Genomic DNA, 11,550 nt, shown 5'->3' on the forward strand with positions numbered 1-11,550 from the left:
CGTCTGGGAGTGAAAGCTTGTCCCGACACAAGACAGGCCCATTAATTATTCTGTTCTGTGTGCTATCGCTGGGCTGCTCAAGGTTGAGCCTTATCTTTTCTTATTTCAAATCAATAATTATCTTCCATGCCTGTGCAACCCACTCAGAAATAGATGTACTTTTCATTCAATACCTGTAGAGTCTGCCTCTCTCGCGCAGCAGATGAAGAATGCAGAATGAATAGGAAATTCTTATCGCTGGAACATTAAGGCGGGGTGAGAATAGATGGCAAAGAACGAGGCACATAAAAGCACTGAGCACAAATGAGTCATGATTCAAAGAGCGACTGAGGCCTTGTTCCCTGTCCTCTGACACCCTCTAATAGACTGCACTGATGGGTAAATGTTGATTTGCACAAACGCATTACAATATCGTCATTATTCAGGTACCCCCGGTTCATTTGTGTAAAAAAGAAAACACACACAACTGCGTTGCACACTGGATGCACAATTAATGACTGCACAATTACATGGTCATAATGGGTGAGTAATTGCATTAGAATGCAGAACCAACAAATGTGCATCCCTTTAATAATCGGCCGATCCAGCAGCAGCAACAGCCATTTGTTGGCATTAGCTGAAGACTACTGTTTGTACGTAATTAGGCTGCACTCAAGGATTAGGCGGTGGGGATGAAACCGGTCGAGAAGGATGAGTTCATCTTATTTCCTCAGAAATGTCACAGGTTTTTTGGCTTCGCGCTGCAGAGGGTGGCGTTTGTCACATTGTGCTGTGTGTTTGTGGGAGTGTGTGAGGATACGAGGGAGAGGGGAAGAGGAGTGGGAAAAAGGCACGCAAGGATGGGGGCTTCTGGCGTTCTCTCGAGGATTGAGATTTGAAGCTCGAGCACAAAGCCTTTGAGACGTTCCCCTTATCTTGGAGGTGGATACCGGGATCTGGGCGATTCAGAGCGCTCCATGTGAATAATTCCACCAGCGTCTTTTGCTGTGGCGACCATATGGCCCAGTTTGAACTTTAAACATGCTGGAAGTGCTGTGGCTCGCCGCTCAGCCTTCCTATCTTTACACCTGCAAAGGCTCGGCGCACAGGAACGATCATGTACATCTGCAAAAGGCTGACATCAATGGATTCCTTCCTCTGTGGCTGCTGCGAGATCAAAGATGGCTAAAAATAGCGTCTCTGAACTGAACATTGTGTATGTACCGACTGAGACGCCCACATTTTAATTATAAAAAGCTTCTCTAAAAGGGGGAGTGGGAAGGAAAGGAATCATCTTCACACAGTCACAGAAATGTAGATTGTTTGTTACACCTCCTTTCACTGGGGGATGTTTCCTTCTGGCACCACCTGCTGGCAGCTGGCGTCAACAAAAGAGAGGAGGCATCTGCAGCTCCAGTGAGGACAAGCTGTAATTATGATTGCATCAGCCACCTCTGGTGATGCAGCGAGCGCGCCCTAAATGCAGAGAAATCACCCGCACCGCTAAACGTTCACCTGTTTCGTTAATTAAACATTTCTTTTTTTTTCTTGCACGATTTATGGGACGTGGAACCTCACTACAAGTCAGATTTATGTTAGCACTGCAAGAAGTCGAATTCGTGCTTATCAATAAAACATTCAAAGAAGTGTAGCTGGCAGCTGAGCGTGTTTCTGTTGTCTCTATTAACAGCTGAGTGTCATTATTCTCCGCGCTCTCTTTTGCTTGATGAAAGTAGGGCCATGACCTTTGTCCTGAGCACCAGGGGGAAGCCCGACATGCTGACCCCACCCCCCACCCCCCAGTGGCTGACCGAGGTGAGTTTAAGTACCGTACTCGAGCACTCTGTCTTAGCGGCGGATCAGGATGGGGAAGAGGCAGGTTGTAATGTGTCTACACACTCAGTCAAGCATAAGTGCCCCCAGTGAAGTGGCACCATGCAGCCCCGGCATGCACTCCTGCATGTTAGTACACACAAACACACACGAGGGAGTGTTTCTGCACGTCACACTCCGGGATAGCTCCACTGGGGGGGGGGGGGGGGGGGGGGGTTCTAGTGCTCTCGATTTGCCTCGTTATTTATTAAAAACATAAAATATGAAGAAAGAGGGGCAGAGTCAAGTGTGTTTACAGAGCAGAATCTATCACACACAAACCCAGGAGCTGGAGTGTTTAGCATGTACTCAGCGAGAGGGGCCTTTGTTGTTTTCTTCCCAGTAAGCAGATTGAGCAGCACAGCAGCAGCAGGAGTGTGTAAGATGTACACAGACAGCAGGGTGTGCGAGTGGAGAGGCACCTCCACTGATCTCCTGTGTCGTGTGATGATGTGTGTGTGTGATGTGTGTCTCAATCCAGCGCTGATCCCCCTGAGTCAGCCTCGTCAGTGATATGAGCCTCCCACCCTCCCTCGTTTCTCCCTTTCCTTCACCATCCGGAATGCTAATAACAGCAAGCCACTAATGTTGCATCCCTGAATTATTCATGCAGCAGAGGGTCACACGGCATAATGAGGAGTTTACTCTCATTCTGGATGTGATTGTGACGCTGCTAATCTGCATTTAGCACAGAGAAAAAGGGTGGCAGGGGAGGAAGGGGGAGAGTGCTGAGCGAGAGGAAAAGAGAGGATGAACACTGATGAACTTAATTGCTGTGAGCTAACAACCTCTGAAAGGAGCCACGCCATCATACAGAGATGAGAAAGTAAACAAATAATTATCACTGGACAGAAAGGGAGACGGGGAAACAAATGTTTGAACAGCGCTAATATTCAGAAGCCAGACAATTCCATCCCCTGCGAGGTGGAGACACGCTCTCTGTTACAATGACTCACTAATTTGACACACTAATAATCATTAGCTCTAATATGACATGGGGAAGAGTCCCAGGAGGGTTTGGTGCATGGCGTACTGTAAAATGCATGTAACAAGTTGTAATGCCTAGTTATCCTGAAATAAAATGTCTATTTGCTCCCATTATAATGTCAGACTGGATGGGGTTTGCCTTCATCCAGCTCAGAGGACTCTTGGGTCAAACAGCAGGCTGCTGTCGCCACCTGCTGGACGGATTAGGTACAAACCAAGAAAATGAAAAACAAATCATTGAATAAAAAAAGTTCAAAGAAGCAAGATTTTTTTTAAATGTTAGGGTTAACGTTTAAATTATTTAATACCCATTTAAATAAAAAAGGACCTGTTGAACGAATGAGAAAACAGAGAAAGTCAAAACTGTCTGGTTAGTCGTTTCCTTCCATACATCGCTTTGATGTGTCCCCTTTAAAACCAGCATCAACCCTGTGACTGCAGCTCTCAAACCACAGGAAATGTCGTCTAAATGAAAGCTAAGTCATGCAGTGGCTGCAACATGACTCATTAACCACCAGAATGTAAATCATAGACCAAGCAGCGGCTTCCATATGTTGGGGGGAACAGAGCAGAGCTGAAGCTACGTCTGAGATTCAGTTCAGCAATTGTTTGTGATTTTATTTGCAATCAGCAAATAAAATCCAGACACAAAAACTTAACAGACGTAGTTTATTATGAACAGAACAAAAGAAATAACAAGATGTTAAAAAAAAAAGAATAGATCTATTCCCCAGCCAGTACTATGGGGAAAGTGGATGGTTTGTGTTGTACAGCAGGCAATTTCTCAGCAACAACAGGATTATATGGCCTCTGCTGTGACTAGATAATTGAATTCAGGAGCGGCCACAGTGCACTGCCTCCAATGATCTTCCTCCCACCAGGGTGATGAAACGAAAAAAATGAATCGTGTTAAACTAGATTCGGTTGCAAAACAATGTTAGTTGACTGAGCTAGTAAGTCTATAGAGACCTCAGTTTGTAATAAAGATGTTTTTCACCTATACGATGCAGCTGTGAACGCATTGGATGTTGTTTTTCTTTTTATTCTGCATTGTGGAGGCTTTTTTTTGCCCAATGTCAGAGTGGGACCTCGCTGTTTTTTGTGAGTCTTTGTGCTTTTTTTTGTGTTGATTTTCAGGTGTAGTGCTGAACAGGTAATTGGACCAGAACTTTAAATCTCCATTTGGACATTAAGTCTTTGGAAAGGGGGCTATGCTGTAAACTTGTGGCACCTTCAAACAGTGTTGTGTTGTGCAGATCATTGTCAAGTAAGTCAGTGTATTTGTGGATTTGGACGTATGCCTTTTGTTCTACCTCTGCCGGTTCCAAGCCCGGTTTGAGAAGGTTGTGTCAGGAAGGGCATCCGGCGTAAAACATTGCCAAATTTACCATGCGACTCGTTCGCTGTGGCGACCCCTGATGGGAGAAGCCGAAAGTGGAAGGAAGGACGTATGCCTTTTGTTATTTCGGCCATAGTTTCACCTTTTCGATTCACCTCTAAGTTATTGTTGATTGTTTTATCATTATCGTAATAACATTTGCTGTTTTGTGATAAAGGACATTTTCCTGTTTTGGTTGTAGGTCTGGTAAAGACTACTCAATGTTATGCTCAAGCATAAAAATTTTGGGGGCTAGTCCGGGATATTTAACGATTCTAAATTTTATAAACCCCTTCATGTAGGTGTTTTGGATCCCACTGGGGTTTTTTTATCATATTTTTTGTGCTGTAAGAAAAACTTAAAAGCCTAATTTCTATTTTGTGTGCATTAAAATCTTTGAGTGTCCTATTGTGCTTACTGATTTCAAATCAATTTTAAGAGATACATGGCACTTCGGCAAAAAAAAAATTGTTTTATTTTTTTAGAGGTTGCAAACAAGGTTGGGTGTTATTGTAAATATGCCAACATGTAGCAGTGCTGAACTTTGCTTTTTTTTTTACGTGTTACTAAGAGGAGTAGGAGTTAGCGTAGTCACAGGAACATTTGTTTTAGACATGGTTTCAGTTTCCAAAAACAGGACATTCGGGAAGGAACTGTGTTTTTTTATTTTTTTATTTTTCATCATAAATGTTTAAAGGATATGATGGTGAGTTTACCGCAGTGGACAGGACATGCATTAAAATGCATTGTGCTGGGCATTAACCAACAAAACGGGATGTTAATCCTGCCCTGACCTTGCACTGAATGCGGAGAGAACCGTGTCTGTGGGACTAAAGATAACAACACAGCCTTTGTACTAAAGGAGAACGATACTGCTGATGTCGCTGCTTTGTGTTGACAACGATACAGCCCCCCAAGGTCACATGTGTCCTCTTGCAGAGTGACACCACCTGACGAGTTAGCCTTTTGTACCGCTCAGATCAGGAACTGATTTAAGTGTTTTATTATTATTGCCCTGTAGTTTTAAAAGTGAGTTACAGATCTAGGGTTTGACATAAAACCCATAAAGGTGCTCTTTTTCTAAACTAAGCATTCAAAAATATTTTTTTACTTATTTAATATGACAATAGGAACTTTTTAAGACTTTAACGTTGACTGAAAAACAAAATACTCCCTCCTTTTGTAGCTTGAGTACAGGATTAGATTAATTATATCACAATTAAACAAACAAATTTCAATAAAAAATAATTACTTTAATAATTACTTCAAAGCACACATATGCAGGCTAAGTGTGCTTATCCTAAAAGCTGTAAGGAAAATCTTAAAGTTCCCCATGACAATTTTTTTAAATAAAACATTTCTAGTGGTGTTTAAGTATGATTATGAAGTTTTTAACCCAAATCCCACACCCTAAATGTCTTAAAAGGCAATTTTTAATGTTTATCTGAAGCCTCTGTTGCCAAAATCAAAGTCAACAAGGGGGGGGGGCATAAACGACACCAACTGATAGTCTCTATTCTCAAAACTTTATCTCTAGCGATAAATAAACAGTGAAAAGTGACATATTTTTGGTTCCAAAGAGACACTTTTTGTATAATATGCAGAATGACAAAGCAAACATGTGTACCAGACCCTGCTGCTTAGTAAAAATGACACACCAAAAAGATCTTTAATAAGCACATGACAAATGATTTGAAATACATTATAATTTAGGCTACATTGCACCAGTAAGGAGCACTGGCTGTGGCTCATAACTGATGTGATGCTAGCTCGTGGAGATTGTTGAATGACCTTGCACAGCAAATGCAGAGAACACATTTGGGACTTTAAGCTTAAGATAAATGTTAAATATGGGCGGCCAACATCAAAATCCAGCCTTGGACGCACTTATATTATGTGCGAACAATGCAGCAATGTGCCATCTTCTCTTCTCTCGCACCTGAGCTTGTGCCCGCTGGATGGGGCAGATCAAGGAGCTGGTGCAACGCACATGCGTTACTGGGCCGTTGTGACATCACAATAGTTTATTCATTTAATCCAATCTTATTTGCAACAGTTTGATTGACACTGATTTAGAAGGAAAAATACTCGTGGAAGCAAAAATGACATTACTTTTTATTACATTTGTTTTCTTTCATAAGAAAATGTCATAAGCACATGTTAGAAACTTAACAAACATGATTTTCATTGGAGGAGGACTTTAAATAGGATGTTTGAGTTCAGTACAGTAATACTGATCAATAGATGCCGACACAACATCTGTAAAAAACGCTCAGCAGCTGCCAGATAAGACTAGAGTTATCAAGTTATCACCTCCGGCAGATACCAGTGGACAGCTGAGGGGCGTGAGCTCATTCAATAACAGCCTGCAATTGAGTAATGCGTTTCACTCTGGACAGAGTGGATAAAGAGGAGACATGCATTTCAGCAGCAGGTTGTGCTTCAAAATTACATCATCGTCTGATATTAAGAGAACAAATCAGAGTTAATATTGGAAACAATTATTACCGCAGGAGCAGACTAATGTATTTTCTGCACTATAAAACACACTTAAAAGCCCTCATCTTTTTTCTAAAATCAGCAGTGCGCATTATATATGGATTGATTCTGCTTGTGCTTACTGATGTCGAAGGGATTTAGAGAGGTACACACAGTGCTCTGTCAGCATGGACTGACATTCTTTCAGCTTGTTTGATTGAGTGTTATTGTGAATAGCTAAAATGAAGTGGTTAGCCTGTTTTTTTGTTGTTGTTGTTTTTATGTGCTACTAACAAGATTGGAGTTAGCGTAGTCACGAAAACGTTTGTTTTCGCAGTGTCCATCTGTTTTTTTACGTGTTGCAAACAAGGTTGGGAGTTACAGGTATTGTATAGACGCTAACGCTTCTAATGTGGCTCATGTGTAGCGTGTCACAAAACAATGCAAGAGTTACTGTGAACACGTTTAATAAACTCCGATTGACTGGACTTATCCTTGACTCTTTGTCTCACTTAATGCCCCAAATGCCCCAAACTTTCACACTGGCCATGTGTTGTGCGTTCAAAAATACGTTAAAGCTAAAAGCACATTCTTTAATCTACTTTTTGCATATGGTGTTCACACTGGACTGTCGCTACGATGCCTTTCATACATCATGACCAAATCAGAGTCCCTGATTGGTTAAAGTTCAACCAGTTTAACTTTCAACGTCCATTCAATTGACGCAAGTTTTGTACAGAGAGCATGACAACGATCTTAAAAATTTGCATAGCTACATGTGGCTGAGGCCCGGAAGTATGGCAAGCAAAAAGTTTCATAAATCACAAGCAAAAAACACCATAAACAATTGGTTTTCAGCCATCAAAAACACTGTTGTTCATGCCTGTTTTAAAAGTAACACGTAATTTAAGCTGTTGTAGTGGGACAGGCTTAGAGAGTGGTGTTTTATTGTTTTTCCTGGTGGTTTATGATATCTTTTACTTGCCATATAAGATGCATTGCACAAGTTTACACGGAAGTCGTCACCTGAACTCACGTTGCCAAAGGCTGTGTGAACATGGTAATATAGTTCTGTGGAGTAAAACTAACATTCATCCTTTTTTTAATTAAATCAACCACTAGCTAGTCAAATAACTGCCTTTTAGAAACGTATGAAGTATTGTGTAATTATCCAAACACTAGAGTATTTTATCACCTTCCTCCATCAATTTCCCTCACAGACGATGCACGTTACAGACAGCCGCTAACTATCTACACAAATCCCTACAAAGCACCCATCTGCACTAGATTAGGCAGAGGAAGTGAGTAGTGTTAGGTCAACTCAATGCTTAACTACACTTGATTTTAGGTATATTTCTTTTGTTTTTTGAGACAACTATAGTTGTGGTTAAAATGAAGGCAAAATCCAAAGCAATCAACAAATCAGAGGCTTGTAATTTCCTGCAAATTCAGTATTTAAAATTGTACTTAGAGGTCTTCGGCTCCAGTGATTTATGACTTTAGCTATTTTGAGCACTCCTAATAGAGCCAACATGGTAGTAACATGGGATGAATGGTTGGTGTTCCCCTTCCCTTTTTTTGGGATAATTTTATCCTCACACATTACACAACTGCCTGTACTGTACAGTCTCAACACGTGTGACTCACAGGGCTTTGTGCTTGTCTTCAGCAAGGATCTGGTCATTTGGCTTCAGTCCAAACCTTGTAAGGAAAGTCAGAGAAAAAAAACACAAGATCTTTAGCTAAGTTTATATCAGACGACACACACACACACACACACAAAGACAACCTAGAGCATCTGAGCATTTCAGACTTACTTGTCAAGGAAATCTTTGTCCACAACAGCAGAGATGTCAAGCAAGGGATTACCCATTCCAAAAAGTATGTTTTCACTGTGTGGAAAGAAAAACATATTGTATTATGCAGGGCTCGCACCAAACCCCTCTGCACAAACAATCCACTGAGTTACAGGAAGTCATCTGTTTGTGATTTGTTTAAGGTTAGGTACAATGCTTTTTTAATTGCTGTTATTGTTTATACAACAGTTGCTTTATCAAAGGTAAAAAAAAAAAAAAAATCATAGTTGTGTTATAAATAATCAGATACTGTTGCATCATCTCACATTCTCACACTTTTTACAAAATAATAGATGTTTGCACCAACATGAGAAATACAAAATATCCTTAAGGAAATAAATAGCATTTCCTGGAATGCTCCAACCCTCTAAAGTGATTTTTATACAAATAAAAAATAATTGTTTTTTTCTCTTTGTAAAGTTTTTATTTAAGACCTACATTTAAAGATGCACTATTTAAATGAGTTAGATCATCTCTAATGTAACAAAATTATAAACAGAATAATAAAAATTGGTCATTTTTTTACAAAACCGCCACAGAGTTGTCAGGGTTTCATTTTTCCAGGAAAATTCAACAACGTGCAGATTTTCAAGTATTTCTGTCGCACACGTCAATCACAGCAGAGCATACACCTTTCCGGATCTCACCTTGGGCTTGGCATGATGTCAGAATATTCAGTAGATGATTAAATGATCAACAGCTTCCCCTCTTGTCAAAGCAACGTGCTTTCCACTCCAGAAACTGTAGCAGCACTTCAGCCAACCCTGACACATTAGTAGAGGAAGTGGGCGGGGCTACACACGGTCCAACTTTTGTGTTGCATTCATGATCCACGGGGAAAAAGGGACCAAAAAAGGCGAATATTTCCGCTCCCTAACACCATAAGGATGTACACATTCCATTAAGTGTGTATGCGTTTGTGTTATGCAAGAATGAATAGTTTTTTCAGTTTCTTGACAATACGTTTATAAATATGCAAACATAATGCGAAGACGTTTGTCATTACGGAGTTTAATGTAAGGTAAATTAAATAAGTACGTTTGTATATTTGAGGATACGCTTGCCAAATTCTGTATTAAATTGAAATCCAGACCTTTTTATGTATTTATTTTATGCTTTTTAAAAATGGTCAAATCCCTTTTTCCATAACTGTCGTACCTAAAAGGGCGTTTTAGAGAGCTATTGTGTCTTTTTGTAGTAGTGCCACGTTTTTTTTGTGTGTGTTTTTTTTGTATGCTAATATTCTTTGATTTTTTTAGATTTCCGAGATAAATGAACGCCGCACAGCTGACTTTATGCAGCTGTTTTTTTATGTCAACAAAACATTTGGTGCCTCACGGAACAACGCTGTGCTATTTAGGTTAAACATCGTAAACTCAAAGTAACGGAATTGTTTTTTTTAAGTAATTGTTTTTCACAGATAATTTTTTTGATGCAAACAAGTTACACAACGTTAAAGACGTGAAACACAAACGAGAAAACAAATTATATAATATTAAAATAAACAAAAACATAAATTCAATAGATATATAACTAAGTTTCTGTTTTAAGGTTAATCGTTCAGTATGACATACTTTTTTAAACGTCAGTTTTTATTCCTAGCATTTTTGACGTCTGAATTAAAAAGTGGGTAAAATTTAAATTAGTAATAAAAATGTCCCGATAAAGTTGAAGTGTTACAGTCCACCACAATTTTTTTCTGCCAAACAAAAAATGAATTCAAATGTAAAACAAATACTATTTATCTTTTTTTAACTAAAAAACAACAACGCATTATTTGCATCAGCATGGTTTCATCTCCCTTTTTTTAATGATTTTTTTTTTTGTTCTAGTCACGTGACGAACAAATCGTGTCCTGGAAGCTTTGTCTGTAAACTTATGGTTTAATAAAATGTTAATGAATGTCAGCATCAATTAGTTTTGACCGTTTTCAGATTATGCAACGTTCAAATGTCTATGTGTCAAATCGCCAAACCGCCAGCTGACATTTAACACAACACCGCAGCTTCATGTCGGGGCTAGCCACCGCTGCTAGTGTTCCACTCAACAACAAACCCCCCACAAAAAATAACAAAATGTGTTACCTTATCATCATTTTCCTCCCCGTCGACGTGATTGTCTCTTTGTTGCACATGTTTTCTCCAAAATACGAGTCTGTTAATTCCGTGAAGCCTTTAAAAATCACCGTTTTGTGCCGATGATGCTAGCAGAAGGGCCGTAGCTTCCTGCCTTCCTTCCCTTTCCAATGGTAACACAGAAATCAGTCAACTGTATTAAACGTCAAGGAAAATCGGTCACTATATTCAAGCTGGTACTGCTATTAGCTTCTTTTTCTGTTCATACGAGGAGAAAAATGTGACGCCGGCAGGGTTTTTACTTTAACTGGTACATCAGGTTTCTCTTGGATTTTTTCAGCTACAGGAGACTTTAATGTGTGGAGTTCCTTGGGATGGAAGAAAAACAACCTTTTAGCATCACAGGGTTATGAATGAAAAACAAAGTTTTAGTGCCAAGTTGATTATTTTTTCTGATTATTTGTTAAATTCTGGTCAGTTCTGCACTATTCCAAACTACAAAGCATTGCATTTAAAATGGTTTCCCTTTAAAATTTCAAAGATTTGGTTTTTGTTATGGAAACTTCACATGAAGACAGACAAAACTAAAATATATATGAAGAATTTGATATTAATACAAATAAAACACAAGATTTTTTTGTTTGTTTTAACAAATCTGTACAAAAAAGACAAAAATATATTTGTTAAATTGATTTTTTTTTATATACCTTTGTGGTTATTTGACTCAATCATTTTGCTGAGTTTGTTTAGATATTTAACTACCAGCAAGAAGTTTACTTAAAATAGGATCTTTCTATAGTAGACTTAAAATGTTCCAATTTGGTCTGAAGAAGTATACTTCCTACACTACACATACATGGTCTAGTATACTTGCTATACTTATATTTGTGCTCAAGTGTACTTAATAAACCTCAAGTGTAAAATA

At 39.3% G+C, this 11,550-nt stretch overlaps 1 protein-coding gene across 4 annotated transcripts in view; it reads right to left on the reverse strand.

Annotated features, from left to right (window-relative positions):
• Positions 1–10,984, reverse strand: part of adkb (adenosine kinase b) — a 135,909-nt gene extending 124,925 nt beyond the window's left edge. For 2 of the 4 annotated variants that reach the window (XM_020711873.2, XM_004080394.5), the window contains exons 1-3: positions 9,198–9,338; positions 8,512–8,586; positions 8,342–8,395 (exon numbers count right to left, since the gene is read on the reverse strand). In XM_020711873.2, the coding sequence (XP_020567532.1) occupies positions 8,342–8,395; positions 8,512–8,586; positions 9,198–9,211 (143 nt within the window). In that variant the 5' untranslated portion in view covers positions 9,212–9,338. Of the gene's footprint in view, positions 1–8,341; positions 8,396–8,511; positions 8,587–9,197; positions 9,339–10,634 lie in introns of those variants that run through there. The other 2 variants (XM_011488215.4, XM_020711872.2) reach the window with 2 other exon arrangements.
• Between the last annotated feature and the right edge of the window lie 566 nt (positions 10,985–11,550).

Source organism: Oryzias latipes, chromosome 19 (assembly GCF_053564925.1).
Source record: "Oryzias latipes strain Hd-rR chromosome 19, Olatipes_Hd-rR_3.1".
In the NCBI taxonomy this organism is placed as follows: domain Eukaryota; kingdom Metazoa; phylum Chordata; class Actinopteri; order Beloniformes; family Adrianichthyidae; genus Oryzias; species Oryzias latipes.